General features: G+C 42.0%; 1 protein-coding gene across 1 annotated transcript in view; it reads left to right on the top strand.

Annotated features, from left to right (window-relative positions):
- LOC145361757 (uncharacterized) overlaps window positions 1-20,230 on the top strand; it is a 40,546-nt gene extending 20,316 nt beyond the window's left edge. Inside the window, exons 4-5 of the mRNA XM_080217699.1 lie at window positions 11,136-11,219; window positions 19,342-20,230. Of these exons, the coding sequence (XP_080073825.1) occupies window positions 11,136-11,219; window positions 19,342-19,620 (363 nt within the window). The 3' untranslated portion in view covers window positions 19,621-20,230. The remainder of the gene's footprint in view (window positions 1-11,135; window positions 11,220-19,341) is intronic.
- The last annotated feature ends 512 nt before the right edge of the window (window positions 20,231-20,742 follow it).

Raw genomic sequence — 20,742 nt, 5'->3', positions numbered from 1 at the left:
CCAATTAAATAATAGCCCATTTCACTGATATTCCTACTAAAATGGATAACCTCACATTTACCAACATTGTACTCCATCTGCCAGATCCTAGCCCACTCACTTAGACTATCTATATCCCTTTGCAGACTTTCAGCGTCCTCTGCACACTTTGCTCTGCCACCCATCTTAATGTCACCTGCGAATTGTGACACACTTGATCGCCAACTCCAAATCATCTATTTAAATCATAAACAATTGTGGTCCCAACACCAATCCCTGAAGCACACCACTACTCACTGATCGCCAACCAGAAAAACACCCATTTACCCCCACTCTGCTTTCTGTTAGTTAATCATCCAGATGGTGGTATTCCCAGGTATCTGCTGCCATTGTCCGATCAAATGATAGTAGTTTATAGGTTTGGAAGGTGCTGCCTAAAGTACATTCATGAGTTCCTGCAGTGCATCTGGTAGCTGATACACACAATTGCCACTGTTTGTCGGTGGTGGAGAGATTGACTGTTTATGGACGGGGTAACAATCAAGCGGGCTGCTTTGTCCTGATGGCGTTGAGCTGCTTGAATGTCGTTGGAGCTGCATCCATCCAGGCAAGTAGAGAGTATTCTATTACACTCCTGACTTGTTCCGTGTAGATGGTGGACAGACTTTGGGGAGTCAGGAGGTGAGCTACTTGCTACAGGATTCTTAGCCTTTGACCTACTCTGGTAGCCACAGTATTTTTATGGATTTGTCCTGTTCCTTGTGTGCAGGACACACCTGGGCAATTTTCCACATTGTCAGGTAGATGTCAGGGTTGTAGCTGTATTGGAACAGCTTGGCTAGGGACGCAGCAAGTTCTGGAATACAAGTCTTCTGTATCATTGTTGGAATATTGTCACAACCCATTGCCCAGAGAATTCAGTGTCTTCAGCCTTTTCTTGATATCTTGTGGACAGAATCAAATTGACTGAAGACTGATATCTGTGATGCTGGGGACCTCCGGAAGAGGCCGAGATGGATCATTCACTCAGCACTTCTGGCTGAAGATTATTGCAAGTACTTCAGCCTCATCTTTTGCATTAATGTGCTGGGCTCCTCCATCATTTAGGATGGGGATATTTGTGGAGCTTCCTCCTCCAGTGTGTTGTTTAATGTCTAGCACCATTCAAGGCTGGATGTGGTAGGATTGCAGAGCTTAGATCTGATCTGTGAAATCGTTTAGCTCTGTCTATTACTCGCTGTTTGCCACACAAGTAATCCTGTTTTGCAGCTTCACCAAACTGACACCTCATTTTTAGGTATGCCTCATGTTGCTCCTGGCATGCTCTCCTGCACTCTACATTGAATCAGGGTTTATCCCCTGGCTTGGTGATCATGGTAGAGAGGGGGATATGCCTGGCCATGAGGTTACAGATTGGGGCTGAGTACAATTCTGCTGTTGCTGATGGCCCACAGCACTTCATGGATGCCCAGTCTTGAGCTGCTAAATCTGTTTAAAGTCAATCCCATTCAGCATGGTGGCGGTGCCACTCAACATGATGGAGAATACCCTCAAAGTGGACATAGAACACTACAGCACAAACAGGCCCTTCGGTCCACAAGTTGCGCCGATCATATCCATACCTACCAGGCTTATCTATAACTCCCAATCCCATTAAATCTCATGTACTTATCCAGAAGTCTCTTAAAAGGTCCCAACGAGTTTGCCTCCACCACCACCAACAGCAGCCGATTCCACTCACTCACCACCCTCTGAGTGAAAAACTTACCCCTGACATCTCCTCTGTACCTATTCCCCAGCACCTTAAACCTGTGTCCTCTCGTAGCAACCATTTCAGCCCTGGGAAATAGCCTCCGAGAATCCACCCTATCTATACCTCTCAACATCTTATAAACCTCTATCAGGTCACCTCTCAACCTTCGTGTCTCCAGGGAGAAAAGACCTAGCTCCTTCAACATATCCTCATAAGGCATGCCACCCAATCCAGGTAACATCCTTGTAAATCTCCTCTGCACCCTTTCAATAGCTTCCACATCCTTCTTGTAGTGAGACAACCAGAACTGCGCACATTACTCCAAGTGGGGTCTGACAAGGGTCTTATAATGTTGCAGCATTATCTCCTGACTCCTAAACTCAATCCCTCAATTAATGAAGGCTAGTACACCATACATCTTCTTGACCACATCCTCCACCTGCGAGGCCAATTTAAGAGTCCTATGGACCTGGATCCCAAGATCCTTTTGTTCCTCAACACTGCTAAGAGTCCTACCCTTGATATTGTACTCCTTCATCCCATTGGACCTGCCAAAATGGACCACTACACATTTATCCGTGTTGAAGTCCATCTGCCACTTCTCTGCCCAGTCTTGCATCCTATCTATGTCTCGCTGCAACTTCTGACATCCCTAGACAAGCCTTTGCTTCCACAGGACCATGCGGTGATCACTCCCACAGATAGCGTCATGGACAGATGCATCTGCGGCAGGTAGGTTGGCGAAGGTGAAGTCAGTTATGATTTTTCCTTTTGTTGTTCACTTACTACCTGCAGCAGTCCCAGTCTAGCAGCTATGTCCTTTAGGACCCAGCCAGCTTGGTCTGCGGTGACACTATTGAGCCACTCTTGATAGTGGACAGTGAGCACATTTTATGCCCTTGCCGCCCTCATTGCTTGCTTCCTCCAAGTGGTGGAGGAGTACTGATTCATCAGCTGAGGGGAGATGGTACTTGTTAATCATCAGCAGGAGGTTTCCTTGCCCACATTTAACCTGGCGCCATGAGACTTAATAGGGTCCAGAGTCAATGTTTAGGATTCTCAGGGCAACTCCCACCTGACTGTATAGCACCTTTGCTGGATCTATCCTGTTGATGGGACAGGATATATCCAGGGATGGTGTTGTCTGGCATATTATCTGTGAGATATGATACCATCAGTATGGCAATGTCAAGCTAGTTCCTGACTAGTCTGTGAGATAGCTCTCCCAATTTTGCCACAACCCCCAGATGTTAATAAGGACGACATTACAGGTTGACGGCACTAGGTTTGCCTTTGTTGTTTCTGGTGCCTGAGTTGATGCCGGTGGTCTGTCTGGTTTCATTCCTTTGTGTCCATTTGTAGTGGTGGCTTGCAGAGGGCATCTAAGAGTCAATCACATTGCAGTGGTTGAAGTCACATGTAGGTAGCAGACTACATAGGGATAGCAGGTTTCCTTCCTTTAAATGACATTAGAGAACTGGATGCATTTTTATAAGAACATAAGAAATAGGAGCAGGAGTAGGCCACTTAGCCCCTCGCAACTGCCCTGCCGTTCAATAAGATCATGGTTGATCTTACAGTGGTTCAGTTCCACTTACCCGCTTATGCTTGATCGACTAGCGGGACTGATGGTGGACAAGTCCCCAGGGCTGGATGGAATGCATCCCAGGGTTCTGAAGGAAATGGCAGAGGTGATAGTAGATGCCTTAGTGATTATTTACCAAACTTCGCTGGGTTCCGGGGAACTGCTGGAAGATTGGAAAACGGCTAATGTTACGCCGCTGTTTAAAAAAGGTAGTAGGCAAAAGGCAGGGAGTTATAGGCCGGTTAGTTTAACATCTGTTGTTGGAAAAATGCTTGAATCCATCATCAAAGAAGAAATAGCGAGGCACCTGGAAAGGAATGGTTCGATCGAGCAGACGCAGCATGGATTCGCTAAGGGGGAGTCGTGTTTGACAAATTTATTGGAATTCTATGAGGATGTGACCAGTGCAGTAGACAGAGGGGAACCGGTGAATGTGGTGTTTCTTGATTTTCAAAAGGTGTTTGATAAGGTGCCGCACAAAAGGTTGCTTCAGAAGGTTAGGGGGCATGGAGTTGGGGGTAAGGTGTTAGCGTGGACAGAGGATTGGTTGTCTAATAGGAGGCAGAGAGTTGGTATCAATGGGTGCTATTCTGATTGGCGGTTGGTGATTAGTGGGGTGCCGTAGGGATCGGTGCTGGGGCCTCAGCTATTTACCATTTATGTAGATGATCTGGAGGAGGGGGCTGAGTGTAGGGTGACAAAATTTGCTGATGACACAAAGATGAGTGGAAAAGCAAATTGTGCGGAGGGTGTGGAAAGTCTGCAGAGGGATCTGGATAGGCTGAGCGAATGGGCGAGGACCTGGCAGATGGAGTACAATGTTAGCAAGTGTGAGGTTATTCACTTTGGCAGGAATAATAGTAGGAGGGATTACTATTTAAAGGGCGAAAAGCTGCAGCATGCTACGGTGCAGAGGGACCTGGGGGTCCTTGTGCATGAGTCGCAAAAACCCAGTCTGTAGGTGCAGCAGATGATCAAGAAGGCGAATGGGATGCTGGCCTTTATAGCGAGGGGGATAGAATATAAAAGCAGGGAGGTCTTGCTGCAACTGTACAGGGCACTGGTGAGGCCGCAGCTGGAGTACTGAATGCAGTTTTGGTCGCCGCACTTGCGCAAGGATATTTTGGCCTTGGAGGGAGTGCAGGGGAGGTTCACTAGGCTGATACCGGAGATGAGGGGGTTAGACTGTGAAGAGAGACTAAATAGACTGGGTCTGTACTCATTGGAGTTTAGAAGGATGAGGGGGGATCTTATAGAGATGTATAAGATAATGAAAGGGATGGATAGGGTAGAGGTAGAGAGATTCTTCCAGCTCAGAAAGGACAGCAGGACTAGAGGGCACAGCCTCAAGATAAGGGGGGGGGGGCTGCAGTTTGGAATGGATTTGACGAGGAACTTCTTCACTCAAAGGGTGGTGAATCTCTGGAATTCTCTGCCCATTGAAGTGGTGGAGGCTACCTCACTAAATATATTTAAGACACGGGTAGATAGGTTTTTGACAGACAAGGGAATTAAGGGTTTTGGGGAGAAAGCGGGAAAGTGGAACTGAGCCACTTCAGATCAGCCATGATCTTATTGAATGGCGGGGTTGGCTCGAAGGGCTAGATGGCCTACTCCTGCTCCTACTTCTTATGTTCTTATGTACCCACCTGCTCCCCATAACCGTTAATTCCCTTATTGATCAGAACTCTATCTACCTGACTTAAACATTTTCAACGAAGTAGCCTCCACTGCTTCAACGGGCAGAGAATTCCAGAGGTTCACTACCCTCTGAGAGAAGAAGTTCCTCCTCAACTCTGTTCTAAACTGACTCCCCTGAATGCCCCTGGATATTCAGTTCCCAGTCCCGGTCACCTTGCAACCACGTTTCTGTAATGGCCACTAGATCATACCCTTTGTACTGATTTGTGCCATCAACTCATTCACTTTGTTTCGAATGCTACGTGCATTCACGTAAAGTGTCTTTATACTAGCCTTTATCTGGACCTGATTTGTTGAAACACTACTAACCCCTCCTGAGCCCTCGACTCCTTTAATTAGTTGAATGTCCTCATCATTAACCTGCACTCGTACCCTCTCGTTTATCTTTGATTTTATAATTCCCCATAATCCTGAACCCTCACCCCCACTATTTAGTTTAAAGCTCTATCTACAGCCCTAGTTATACAATTCGCCCGGACTCTGGTCCCAGCATGATTCAGACGGAAACCATCCCATCTGAACAGGTCCCACCTTCCCCAATACTGGTGCCAATGCCCCATGAATTCAAGCCCATTCCTCCCACACCAATCTTTGAGCCACGCATTCACCTCCTTAATCTTATTGACCTTGCGCCAATTCGCTCATGGCTTAGGTAGTAATCCAGAGATTACTACCTTGTTGGTTCTGCTTTTTAATTTGGCTCCTAGCTTTTCATACTCCCTCCGTAGAGCCTTTGTTCCTGTTCTATCTATGTCATTGGCACCTACGTGGACCACGACAACTGGATTCTTACCCTCCCACTCCAAGTTCCTCTGTAGCTCTGATGAGATATCCTGGACCCGAGCACCAGGTAGGCAATACAACATTTGGGATTTTCGTTCCTGGTCACAAAGAACACTGTGAATGCCCCTAACTAAACTATCCCCAATTACTACTACATTTCTTTTTACTTCCTCCACTTGAATGGCTCCCTGCATCACAGTGCCGTGGGCAGTTTGCTCATCCTCCCTGCAGTCCCTATTCCCGTCCACACTGGGAGCAAGAATCTCAAACCTGGTGTACAGATTCAGGGACTGAATCTGTACAACAGGGACAGTCAACGATGGTTTCATGGCCATCATTAAATTTTTAATCCCGGATATTTTATTGAGTTCCTAAACTTCATCATCTCCTGTGGTGGGAATTGAATCTGGGTCCTGGATTATTACCCTGGATCTCTGGATTATTAGTTAAGCGACAATACCACAGAGCCACCGACTCCCCGTGTGCTTATTCACCCCATTTAAGGTCACTCCTATTGGTACCAGCACAGACAATTGTGTCTGTGGCAGGCAGCTCAGTGTAGATGAAGTCACTTATATTTTTCCTTCTTGTTGTTCCCTCTTCACCTGCAGCAGTCCCAGTCTAGCCCACAGATAAGGTGTTTCTCCTGGAGTCTTGAATCAAAATAAGAGAGATGCCACTTGGGACCAAGATGAGAAGAAATTCTTTACTCGGAGGGTTGCGAATCTGTGGAATTCTCTACCCTAGAGGGCTGTAGAAGTTCAGTCATTGAGTATGTTTGAAGCAGATTTCTAAATTCCAATGATATAATGGGATGTGGGGATGGTGTGATGAAAAAGGCATTGAAATGGATGATTAGCCACGATCATATTGAAGGCAGAGCAGGCTCGAATTTCCTACACTCGTTCCTATGATTCATTCATTAATTTTCTGTACAGGATGGCAGAAGGTTCTGAATATGTAGACTTAAAATCTGAACTTATCAGAGACAGAATAGTGGTAAGAGAGCATATGATGCACTCTCTGATCTTATGCAATCAAAGGAAGATCTAATCCTGGGAAAGGCAGTCCAGATGGATAGGCAGTCAGAGCTCTGTGGGTAGCACAAAGCCACTTTAAGGGGAAAAAATAAACTGTGGTGCAGAAGTCAACTCACAGTGTGGCTCATCAAGCAGCAAATGCACAGGGATGCTCCAGACCAGGGAAATCAATACCCAAATCAGTAGAATGACCATACTTATACTGTGGAGCAAAACCCCACAGGCAAGATCAATGCTCTGAGAGTTCATCCTAATGCTTTCAGTGGCACAGGATTAGACATGACCACAAAATCTCTGAAATGCACAGAAAGGCCAAAGATTATCCACAAGGTTGAGACTGCAAGCTCAGAAACCAAACAAGACAGCCAAGCTTCTCTGGTGGGGATAAAGACTTTGGTTTCTCAGTTTGAAATGTGGACGTTCAGTCAATGGCCATTTAACACATTTTAAATTAGGCACAGGAGCCAATGGATGCAGCTTTCTCTATTTCTTCATAAATTCCTCCCCATTCTTTGCTATCTCATCTAGTCCTACAACCCCGCATGACCCTGTGTTTCCCCCAAATCTGGCTCTTTGCATAACCATTGTACCACGGGCAGCAGTGCCTAGGCTCTAAGCTCCAAAATTTCCATCCTAAACTACTCCTCATCTCTCCAACAAAGCTTTTGATTATTTGCCCTATCATCTCCAAAATTGGCACAATTTAAATTTTTGTTTGGTAATCCTACAAAAAAAGTACAATGGGACTGCTACTATGTTAAAGATACTGTCAGTGAAACTTGTTGAGTTTAGCAATTTTGAATGCAGTAGTGTTACGGTTCAGGTCAGAAACACTAAAGTTTTCTGTGGAGTCTGCTTGGATCATAAGTTTTGCATCTTGAATTTGGCCAGGATAAGCATGATATGTTTCACTTCAGGTATGATTCAAATAACCCACAAGGGAGCTTTAATCAAACAAAGTTTATTTAAGAATATATTTAACATGTATGAAAAAAAAGCAATAACTTTTATCATTTACCAACAAAGAAGATCCTTAGGGATAGGATCCATAGAAAATTTGGAACTGAATGGTCTTATTAGCGAGACAGCGTGGTTTTGTACAAGGGAGATTGTGTCTCAGTAATTTGATTGAGTTTTTTTGAGGAAGTGACAAAAATATACAATGGACTTTAGTAAAGCATTTGTGCATAAGAAACAATATTTTTCACTGTACACCAATACACGTGACAATACTAAATCAAAAAGATGGAACTTAATCTGGACAAATGTGAGGTGATGCACTTTGGCAGATCCAATTCAGGTGGGAGCTATAAGATAAATGGCAGAACCATCAGGAACATAGACACAGAGATCTGCAAGTACAGGTCCTTAAAAATCGCAGCACAAATGGAAAAGGTGGTGAAAAAAGCAATTGGCATGCTTGCCTTCATTGGCTGGGGCAGAGTATAAAAGTTGGCAAATTATGTTACAATTATATAAAATGTTGGTGAGATCATATTTGGAATACTGTGTTCAATTCTAGTTGCCACACTGCCATTGTCAGATGTATTAGTATACAGTGAAAAGTATTGTTGCTTGTGTACTATACAAAGCATACCGTTTATAGAGGAGGAAAGGAGACAGAGCAGAATATAGTATTACAGTCATAGCTAGCGTGTAGGTCCATTCAAAAGTCTGATGGCAGCAGGGAAGAAACTGTTCTTGAGTTGGTTGGTACATGACCTCAGACGTTTGTATCTTTTTCCCGATGGAAAAAGGTGGAAGAGAGAATGTCTGGGGTGTGTGGGGTCCTTAATAATGCTGGCTACTTTTCCGAGGCAGCGGGAAGTGTAGACAGTGTCGATGGGTGGGAGGCTAGTTTCAGTGATGGACTGGACTTCGTTCACGACCCTTTGAAGTTTCTTGCAGCCTTGGATAGAGTAGGAGCCATATCATGCTGTGATACACCCAGAAAGAATGCTTTCTATGGTATATCTGTGAAAGTTGGTGAGAGTTGTAACTGACATGCCAAATTTCCTTAGTCTTCTGAGAAAATGGGCTTTCTTAACTATAGTGTTGTCTCAGGAGAGGATGTTGCTGATCTGGACATCTAAAAACATGAAGCTCTTGACCATTTCTACTTCGTCTCCATTGATGTAGGCAATGGCATATCCTCCACTACACTTCCTGAAGTTAATGACTATCTCCTTCATTTTGTTGACATTCAAGTAGAGAATACTGTTGTCGCAGCAGTTCACCAGATTCTCTACCTCTTTCCTGTAGTCCATCTTGTCACATGGTCGTTATGGAGAGAGTACAGAAAAGGTTTCCCAGGATGTTGCCTGGTATGTGAGTGTATTAGCTATGAGGAGGGACTGACTAAACTGGGATTGTTCTCCCTGGAAAGATGGAGGCTGAGGGATGACCTGATAGAAGTTTATAAAATTATGAGGGGCGTGGATAAGGTAAACAATTGGAAGCTTTTTCCTAGGGCGGAACTGACAAACACAAGGGGGTACATGTTCAAGGTAAGGGGGGAAAGATTCAGTGGAGATGTGCGGGGAAGTCTTTTACACAGAGGGTGGTGGGGGCCTGGAATGCACTGTCCAGTGAGGTGATTGAGGCAGATATGTTAATGATGTTTAAGACTTATCTGGATATGCACATGAACAGGCAGGATACAGAGGGACACAGGTAGTTGGTCTAGGTAGGACAACGTGGTCAGCACAAACTTGGTGGCCAAAGGGCCTGTTCCTGTACTGTATTCTTTGTTCTAACCACAACAATATATAACTCTTAACAAACGTATCTAAGATGTTCCAATCAAAATCAAACTTCCTTTAACAAAACTCTTCTCACAGGTTTAACACAGCAAAGATTAATGTTCACGCGATACCCATGCTGAGTTCTTTGGACGAATGCTGCAGTCCTCTTGAAACATTCAGAACAGTTTGAAACTAGAACAGCTTCTCAAAACACCGGGGACTCTAGGCAAACCACCGATAGCAAGTGCTCCCCCCTTTTTTTGTTTTTATTCCAATTAAATCAAATCAAGTCCAATTCAGAATCTCAACAAGTTGAGACATTCCCAATCGAAGCTGACAAGACAGGACTCTTATCTCCTGTCTTGGGCTTGATCTGCATGATCCAAGCTGATTGGAATAGGCATAGGTTCTCCTCCAAGGCTTGATCTCATTTGTATCTTAGCCAAAAGGCCGAGATGCCACTTTTAAAAATTGCTTCAAATGAAACTGAAATGTAACCTAATGACTGCAACCAAGCGCATCATGTCAGTACTACACTTGATCTTAGCCAAAGGGCCGAGAAGGTGCTCCCCTTCTGTAAAGCAAAACCTTGCTTTCAGCTAACCAGAAGAATTTCCAAATAAAACAGAAAGAGACTTCTGATCAGCTTGTTATCCCTGTTAAAACTAAACTGCAGCTCAGAACTGAAAATGAAAAAAACTGTCACCTGACCTGCAAAGCCAGACTTTCTCTGAACAATGTAGAGTTACAAAAGAATCCAAAGTAAAACAAATAACTCCCATCCAAGCCACTTAAGGATCAATAAAAAAGACCTTTCCAGACAACCTGGTGCCATAATGTAAAAACAACTGAAGCCAAAAAAGCTTGCTTACAACTGCAGAGAACATTAAAAAAAACTTTCTTAAAGGTATATTAACATCACAGGAGTGCAAATCAGCATGTTAAGTGGTCATTGTTTGATCTATTCTTTTGAATTGTCATGTTTTGGAACTGTTTATGTTCAGTTTGAAACAAAGGAAAATAAATCTGCACTTTGCCATCAATAATGGTCATAAGGAATGTGTGTCTTTGTAACTCATCCAAATTTGCAGCATTAATGTGTCAATTTTGTTCATTAAAATTCAAGGAAAGCTAGTGTGGGAAGTGGAAATGACTGAGGCACAGGTTGAAGTAGGCAGTATAAAGGTAGCTGTATCAACTTGTATCTGATCATTTTCATGGAGAATAACTTGACAATCACCTTTAAAAATGGTATAGCAACACTATTACAAATCTGTGTTTGTGAACTCATTCGCTGCTTTTTCAAATTTTTAAAAAAGGCTAACAGAAACATATTTCTGTTTGTTTCGCTTCTCTACATTTATCTGGATTAAATGCAAATGCCAGTCTCCTCATACAACCTATTATATAAATCGGTAGCATTCAATCACTCCTCACTGGCAAGATTACAGGTATTTGGCGCTTGGGTTTGAACCTACTTTGTGGGTATTTAGCACAAACCATTTATGTTATTCTATCAGTAATATTGAGCTTTTTGTATTTTATTTTAGGAAACTGATGACATTACTGGAGATACAATCCTGTCAGAGAGGGAGGTTATTGAGGAGGATGATGACGATTTTCCTGAAAGACGGGTTTGTAATCAGTACAATTCACAATCTGCAGTGAATAACCTGCTTAATATAACTTAGCTGCTGGCCAATGAATAATTGCATTCAGCTCATCGTCAATAAGTAACCAGTTTGATATAATGCACTAAACTACAGACCAATTAATCATTTGTTTTATATATTCATTAATCTCCTGGACAATGAGTAAACAGATAATGTAGTGCACTTGAGTCTAACCAGTGAAAGCCTGTTTGATAATGATGCGTACAATGTATCTCAGACTAGTGAATGATCTATTTTTCTAATAGTTCGGGGTGATAGCAAATGGTCCAGAAATTCAATTTTTATTTAAAGAATTGTTAACAAGTAACTAATGTGCGATGCTGATGGCAGCCCGCTCAACACTCCATTAGCTCACTCCCTCCTGCCTCTGATTTGTCACACAGCTTGTATGATATCCAGCTTTGGATGAGCAAAAAATCCTGACAATTAAATAATTGGAAGACTGATGTCATTGCCTTTATCTGTCACAAAACCCGCTCCACCATCACCAATTCTACTCTCTCTCTGGCCATGTCTAATGCTAAACCCGATCGTTCACTTCTTCTGGCATAGCAGTTGACCCCAAGATGAGCTTGCAACAATGTCTCATTCACCCATCGTTCTGGTCATCATTGACTCTTGGTCCAGGAAGTCTTGATTTAAAATGTTTTTATTTTCTTTATTTTTCTATAGGATGCGGGTATTGCTGGAAAGGCCAATGCTTGTTGCCCTTGAACTATTCTTATTAATGTTCACATGTATTATTTTAGAACATAGAACATTACAGCGCGGAACAGGCCCTTCGGCCCACAATGTTGCGCCGACCAGTCTTATTTTTAAAAAAAACATTGACCCACTAATCTAAACCAATCCCTTTTCGTCCATAAACCTATCCACCAATCTCTTAAACGCCCCCAAACTCGGCGCATTTACAACTGCAGCAGGCAGGGCATTCCAGTCCCTCACCACCCTCTGGGTAAAGAACCTGCCCCTGACATCCGTCCTATAACTACCCCCCCTTAATTTAAAGCCATGCCCCCTCGTGCTAGCTTTCTCCATCCGAGGAAACAGGCTATCACCATCCACCCTATCTAAACCTCTAATCATCTTATATGTTTCTATAAGATCCCCTCTTAGCCGCCTTCTTTCCAGTGAAAACAACCCCAAATCCCTCAGTCTCTCCTCATAGGACCTCCCCTGCATACCAGGCAACATCCTGGTAAACCTCCTCTGCACCCTCTCCAAAGCCTCCACATCCTTCCTGTAATGTGGAGACCAGAACTGCACACAGTACTCCAAGTGCGGCCGCACCAGAGTTGTGTACAGTTGCAACATGACGCTGCGACTTCTAAATTCAATCCCCCTACCAATAAACGCCAAGACACCGTACGCCTTCTTAACAACCTTATCTACTTGATTCCCAACTTTCAGGGATCTATGTACACATACACCTAGATCCCTCTGCTCCTCCACTCTATTCAAAGTCCTCCCGTTAGCCCTATACTCAACACATCTGTTATTCCTACCGAAATGGATTACCTCACACTTCTCCGCATTAAACTCCATCCTCCACCTCGCAGCCCAGCTCTGCAACCTGTCCAAGTCACCCTGCAAACTTCGACACCCTTCCTCACAATCTACCACACCTCCGACTTTGGTGTCATCAGCAAACTTACTAATCCACCCAACTATACCCTCATCCAGATCATTAATAAAGATTACAAACAGCAGTGGCCCCAAAACAGATCCCTGAGGCACACCACTCGTAACCGAACTCCATGATGAATAATTACCATCAACCACCACCCTCTGTCTCCTATCTGCTAACCAATTCCTGATCCAAGTACCTAAATTACCACCAATCCCATACATCTGCATTTTCTGCAGAAGCATACCATGATGAACCTTATCAAACGCCTTACTAAAATCCATATATACCACGTCTACTGCCTTACCCCTATCCACCTCTTTGGTCACCTTCTCAAAGAACTCAATAAGGTTAGTAAGGCACGACCTTCCCACTACAAAACCATGCTGACTATCTCTAATCAATTCATTACTCTCCAAATAACTATAAATCCTATCCCTAATAATTCTTTCTAAAACCTTGCCCACTACAGAAGTAAGACTCACTGGTCTATAATTCCCAGGGAAGTCTCTGTTCCCCTTCTTAAACAATGGGACAACATTTGCTGTCCTCCAATCTTCCGGTACTATACCAGAGACCAACGACGACCTGAAGATCAGAGCCAGTGGCTCTGCAATATTTTCTGCCGGTTTAGTAAACAGTGACAGCATGCAATTTCAGAGGGCAGTTATATTGCTGTGAATCCAGAGTCACAAGTAGGCCCCAGGAAAAGATGGTAGATTTCCTGTTCTAAAGTTTTTATGACCATCGACTATAGTTTCATGGTGAACATACCTTCCAGATTCATTAACTAAATTCAAATTTCACCAGCTGCTATGATGGGATTTGAACCCTTGTCCTCAGATTATTGCTGGGTCTCTGGAATTTTAGTCCAATGACATCCCACTACATCACTGTCTCCCCTGGATTTTCATTTGTTCTCAGATCCTTCTAATATTTCCTTAAGTAGCTTATGTCAGCTTTTGTTAGATATTATTTCAGTGAAGCAGAAGTTTAACTTTGTTAATTATGTTAATACTCAGTCACATAGAGACCAGAAAAATCTTGGCTGTGTTGAGTTAGTTGATTACTGCCAGGGAGAGCTTTTTTTGAGTGGTTCAGTGGATTTAGCCTTCCTGGCTCAGAAGGAGAAAACCAGACCTGGTTCTTGTGCTATTTCACTACTTACTGAACCAATAGGAAATATGTACATGTGAACATTAGGTGAGAATGGGATTGCACTGGGCATTAATGGTCCTCACTTTTGAAAAGCTTGCCAACACTCCTCTATCTAAGGTTATAATATGAACATTTCTTTTTGGAATTAGGTGGTAGAAGGAACCAATGTCAACAGAATTGTTCACCCCTTTCTGTTTACTTCCGCTTCTTTCTGTGAAGTGACTTTGATGTTTTGTTAAGTTAAAAGTACCACAAAAAGTGTAGCTTTGTTGAGGAGAGGAAAAAATGATGATTAAAAAGCCAAGACAATGAAAAAGTGTAATCAGGGCTGCATAATATCAGTCCTGAAAATGAAAATCTGCCAATTAATTTAAATGGGAAATTATTAAATCTTCATTTGTATAAGATAAGTCATGGTATAGGAAACATAAACCCAGTAAACATTTAGATTAAATTGCAAGGGTAGGACAAAGGGCGTAATCTTAACCAGATAAAAAATATATATCAGGAAATTCTCTTTTGTGCAAAGAGTAATGAACACATGAAATGGACTTTGAGATTGATTCCAGAGTATTCAGCTCAGTTTTTCTATCAGGAATTAACTAGGCACCATACTGGAAGGGTGTACCAAGATTGTGGAATATGTGATCAGTGACACAATTATACAAATATTTTACCAAAACTGTCATTCCACACTTACATAGTAACTTAGTAAAAGAACCTGAAAGACTTTACAGGATAATCGTGTGTTCCTTTAACACCAAATTAAAAACAGAATGTGCTGGAAATCTCAGCAGGTTTGGCAGCATCTGTGGCGAGAGAAAGAGTTGATGTTTCAAGCCTAATACAATTCTTTAGTCGCTGCTTGACTTGCTGAGACTTGCCTGAACTTTCTTTTTTTATTTCAGATCTCCAACATCCGTAGTCTTTTGCTTTTACTTTAACACCGAATATTGCCAATAGCCAAAAGAAATGTAAGGATTTTATCCTTCATAAGCTTCATAGGCAGCGAAGCCTCAAATTTCCAGTTTTCCAAGTTAACATTGGAAGAAATAAATTTATAACTAAAGAGAATTTCAGACAAGAGAATTGACATTGGGAATGTTACTGATAAACATGAACAGTAGCAATGGTTTTATAATGTCACGGAATAGATGGAGCTTTGTTAGTAAAAATCAATATTGAATTCTGTCAAATTGTAACTACACATATCGCAGAATATGTGATAAGACTGAGTGGACTACAAATAAACTAAACACTGATTTTACTTTGTTATATTAACACTGATTCCATTCATACCACTAAAATGTTGGTAAAAACCCTTTGTTCCAGTATTTGTGTTTTATTTTCTCCGTGTACTGATCTTTTCATAAAGCAATCATTTCTGCCTCAGTACAGCTCTTTAACTAAGTAGCTATTCCTCATTTAGGAGCTTAAACAGTGAACTGTGGTGGGCCATTCAAAACAATCAATAGGATCAGGAATTTAAGTCCACAAAGCGAAAGGAGATGCACTATGTATAAGAAGACATATTCTACATTATATAATGACACACTCTCTCTCTCTCTATATATATATATATATGTAAGAAGACATGCTATGTATTGTGGAAGGAGACAAACTTTAAGGTTGGCACAGGAGTGGCTGAAGGTGAAGCAGAAAGGGATCTGAATGATTCGATTTACTATTGTTACATGTATTTACAGTGAAAAGTATTGTTCCTTGCACGTTATACAGACAAAGCATACTGTTCATAGAGAAAGAAACGAGAAAGTGCAAAATTTAGTGTTACAGTCATAGCTAGGGTGTAGAGAAAAATCAACTTAATGTGAGGTAGGTCCATTCAAAAATCTGACAGCAGCAGGGAAGAAGCTGTTCTTGAGTCAGTTGGTACGTGATCTCGGATTTTTGCATCTTTTCCCCGATGGAAGAAGGTGGAAGAGAGAATGTCTGGGGCGCGTGGGTCCTTAATTATGCTGGCTGTTTGCTGAGGGAGCAGGAAGTGTAGACAGAGTCAATGGATGGGAGACTGGTTTGTGTGATGGATCGGATTATATTCATGACTTTTTGTAGTTCCTTGCGGTCTTGGGCAGAGCAGGAGCCAAACCAAGCTGTGATACAGCCAGAAAGAATGCTTTCTGTGGTGCATCTGTAAAAGTTAGTGAGAGTCGTAGCTGACATGCCAAATTTCCTTAGTCCTCTGAGAAAGTAGAGACATTGGTGGGCTTTCTTAACTATAGTGTTGGTATGAGAGAACCAGAACAGATTGTTGGTGATCTGGACACCTAAAAACTTGAAGACCTCGACCCTTTCTACTTCGTCCCTGTTGATGTAGGCAGGGGCATGTTCTTCTTTACGCTTCCTGTAGTCGATGGCAGTCTCCTTCATTTTGTTGACATTGAGAGAAAGATTATTGTTGCCGCATCAGTTCACCAGATTCTCTATCTCATTCCTGTACTCTGTCTCATCATTGTTTGAGATCTGACCCACTATGGTGGTGTTGTGAGCAAACTTGAAAATCAAATCGGAGGGGAGTCAGCACTTAGCATATATGACTAGAACAGTTGGAAAAAGTAATGCCAAAACTGTACATTGCCTGGTTAGAATACACCTTGAATATTGTGTTCTGTTTGGACATCAAAATGTATGATAAACGTTCAAACTTTAGAGATGGTACAGAGAAGAGTCACCAGTTCAATCCCTAGAATTAAAGGATTGAGTTATGAGAGATGAGGTCTCATTAGCCTTAGAAAGAGATGATAGATAGGAAACCTTATGAAACTATACCACCTATTAAACAGTCCAGTCCAGGTAAAGTTAATTCAGAGCGCCGGGTAATTTTCGCAAAATTAAACTGGAACACTTGGTAATCTAGGTAAGGTTAATCTGGCACACTAGATAATCTAGGTAAAGTTAACCTGGAACACTAAGTAATCTTGGTAAAGTTAATCTGGAATACTAACCTTACCTAGATCATCTAATCTGGAACACTAAATATAGGTATTGCACCCTAGGGCATTAAAAGAGATGGCAGAAGAGATAACGGATGCATTGGTTGTGATATTTCAAAATTCCTCAAATTCTGGTACGGTCCTGATAGATTGAAAACACGCTAACGTGATGCCCCTATTCAAAAAGGGATAGAGGTAAAAAGTAGAAAACTATAGGGGCCAGTTAGCTTGAGCTCTGTGGTGGAGAAGTTGCTGGAATCGCTCGTAAAGGAGGAGATGAATGAGCATTTGGAAAGCTCAATTCACCATTCTCAGCATGGTTTTATGAAGGGAAAGTTATGCTTGACAAATTTGTTTCAGTTCTTTGAGGGCATAACTAACAAGGTGGATAGTGGGGAGCCTGTGGATATGGTATATTTAAACTTCCAGAAGGCATTTGACAAGGTGCTGCATAAAAGACTGATCCAGAAGTTGAGATCACAGGAGATTAGGGGTAGACTACTAGATTGGATTGAGGATTGGCTGACTGACAGAAAACAGAGGATTGGGATAAATGAGTCCTTCTTTGACTGGTGAAGTGTAACTAGCGGGGTACTGCAGGGGTCAGTTCACTGGCCTCAACTGTTTACAATCTATATAAATGATCTGCAAGCAGGGACAGAGTGTAACGTAGTAAAGTTTGCAGATGATGTTAAAAGATACTACAAATGGATATAAAACAGGCTAGGAGAATGGGCCAAAATTTGGCAGATGGAGTTTAATGTGGATAAGTGTGAGGATATCCAATTTGGCAGAAAAAATAGAAAGGCAAATTATTACCTAAATGGAAATCAGATTCAAAATGCATCCAGGCAGAGGGATCTGGGTCAGTATGCAGGTGCAGCATATAATAAAAAAGGCAAATGGGATGTTGGCATTTATTGCAAAAGGACAGAAGTGTGAAATGGTGGTGTTGTTGCAATTTTATAGGGTGTTAATGAGACCACATCTGGAATATTGTTTCCAGTTTTGGTCTCCTTATTGAGGAAGGATGTGGTGGCATTAGAGGCATTTCAGAGGAGGTTCACCAGATTTCGGGGATGAAGGGGTTGATGCATGAGGAGACATTAAACAGTTTGGAGTTTAGAAGGACAAGAGGGGATCTGATCAATGTATATAAAATTTTAAAAGGATTAATAAAGTAAATAGATACTGAATAGATGGGGCAATCTCGAACAAGTGGTCATTGGTATAGGAGAGAGGTGGTGGGTTACTGGAACTCGCTGCCGGGGGAGGTAATGGAAGCAGATATGATAGTGTCTTTTAAGGAGCATCTTGAAAAAGACCTGAATGGGATGGGAATAGAGGGATGTTATTGGTCCCTGGAAGGGTAGGGACTTTCTGTTCAGATGGGCAGCATGGTCAAAGCAGGCTTGGAGGGCCTGTTCTTGTGCTGTAATTTTCTTTGTTATTTGTTCTTGAATAGGTTGAGAGGCAATAGATTTAAAACTGAGATGAGGAGGAACTGCTTCCTGCAGAAGATGGCAAATTTGTGGAACTCGCTGTCCCATTGCGCAGTGGAGTCTGAATAGGTGAATGGTTTCAAGAAGGAGATAGATATATTTCTAATAAAAATAGGAAAAAGGGATATGGGGAACAGGTGGGGAGGTGGATTTGAAACCATGGAGACACCAGCCATGATTTGACTGGTGGAGCAGGCTTGATGCCTACTTATACTCCTAATTCCTATGTTCCTATATAAAGTTACCTAGGTTTAGGTAAGGTTAATCTGGAACAAAATTTGGGTAAAGTTAATCTGGAACACTAGGTTTGGGTAAGGTTAATCTGAAGTACTATTTCAAGGTTGGCAGAAGAAGTCAACAAAGTATAAAAGTGGACACAAATCAAGTTAAACCAGAGGACAAAGTTAATTTAACTAGCCATTGTTGGGAGTGGAAATTCAACTGACGGATGAATTTTTAAGTCTCCAGAAACCTCTTTGCAGCATCTATTATACATAAATGCTGTGCAAGAAACGCTCCAAAAGCTGGTGTATATTGCTATGGTAGTGATATGCAGCTTGGTGATTAGTGTGTGGATGATTGTAGAGAGGCAGTCAGCACCCACTGGAAGGAGCACTTTGAAGACCTCCTTAAGAGGCTCAGTCTTCAGTGCAAATGTCCTTGATTACATCCCACAGCATGCTACCCACTACCATCACAGCACAAGCTCAACCTGGAACGAAGTCAGAAAGGCTATCCGACAGCTAAACAAGGTATCCAGAGAGGCTGGAATGCCAGATGAAGCATCAAAACATGGCAGAGAAGCATTATTGGTGTGAATACATGATCTCGTTTCCCTTATCTAGAAGGAGCAGAACATGCCAGGTGATCTTAGAGATGCCATGATCTTGACCATCTTCAAAGAAAATGACAACAACAGAGGAATTTTCCTGCTGCTGGCCACAGGGAATGTAAATGCAAGAATCCTCCTTAATCGCCTTGTCCCTGTGGCTGAAGAGTTTCTCCCAGAGTCACAATGTGGATTCTGCCCATTAAGTGGCACAGCAGACACGATCTTCATTGTGCAGCAACTACATGAGAAAATTCAGGGAACAACACTGACCCTTGTACATGGCTGCCTTTGACCTCACAAAGCCCTTCGACATGGCCAACTGTGAGGGATTATGGGGCACCCTACTCTATTTCACATGATCCCAAAGGTTTGTCAGCATCTTCTGTCTGCTCCATGATGACATGCAAGATGTGATCCTGACCAATGGATCTTCCACACACCCAATTCAGATTCGGACTGGGTTCAAACAAGGCTGTGTCATCACACCGACAAACATCTCAATTTTCCTTGCTGCAATGCTCCATCTTACCCTCAGCAAGCTCCTCGCTAGAATGAAGCTAAAATACAAAACAAATGGGAATCTATTCAACCCTGGTCCAAGACCACGTAAAGTGGAGGAAAAGCATCTGAAAACCTCAGGTTTCACTGCTGAAAGCATGCTGAAGTCAAAGGAACACACTGCAACCCAGGCACCTCACCTGCTCCTCCAACGACTGTCTGCCCATCTGTTAGAGATTATTGGTCACAAACTGGCCACTTCAGTCACCTGAGAACTCATTTTTAGTGTTTAATGGTAAATTTGAGGAGAAAAATGAAGTCAGAATGGTCAATCTAATATATAAACAAATAAAAGCAGGAATGTTTAGTTATAGAAAAGAGAACAAAATTATTTGTGCGATTGAAGGTGGTAACATTGGATTTAAATTGGTCATAATTATCTTTTTCCAATATTAATAAAACCTTCTCATAGAATTTAATAAAATGGTCTTGAAAAATATTATTGTTGTGTCCTGTTTATTTAATATTTCCCTGTGAAATTGAACCATTATAAAATAATACTCCAAATGTTAGTATGAACACAGTTTAAAGGCTAAAGATGAAATTATAATGTACTTTTATCTATTTGATGTGAAGATATTTTTGTTAAAATTTTAGTTATCAGGTGCCATAAAGAAATAACTAAAGTCAGATTATTCTAACTGAAGATCTTTGTCTTTAAAAAAGTATTCACATTTAAATAATTTCAAGGAATATACAGTATATATATCCACCAATTTGAATGATCCCAATTCCTAACCAAGGAGCTTCTGATATTCAGCACTTTCCTTTTTTAAGAAATTCTTTACTGTGATGTGAACAGCATTTGTGGCCTGTCCCCAGTTACTCTTGAGATGGTGGTGGTGAGCTGTCTTGA

This window comes from Carcharhinus amblyrhynchos, chromosome 35 (assembly GCF_965287045.1).
Source record: "Carcharhinus amblyrhynchos chromosome 35, sCarAmb.v2.hapA, whole genome shotgun sequence".
In the NCBI taxonomy this organism is placed as follows: Eukaryota; Metazoa; Chordata; class Chondrichthyes; order Carcharhiniformes; family Carcharhinidae; genus Carcharhinus; species Carcharhinus amblyrhynchos.
Note: the sequence above shows the minus strand (reverse complement) of the source record. Positions and strands in the feature narration are given on the sequence as shown.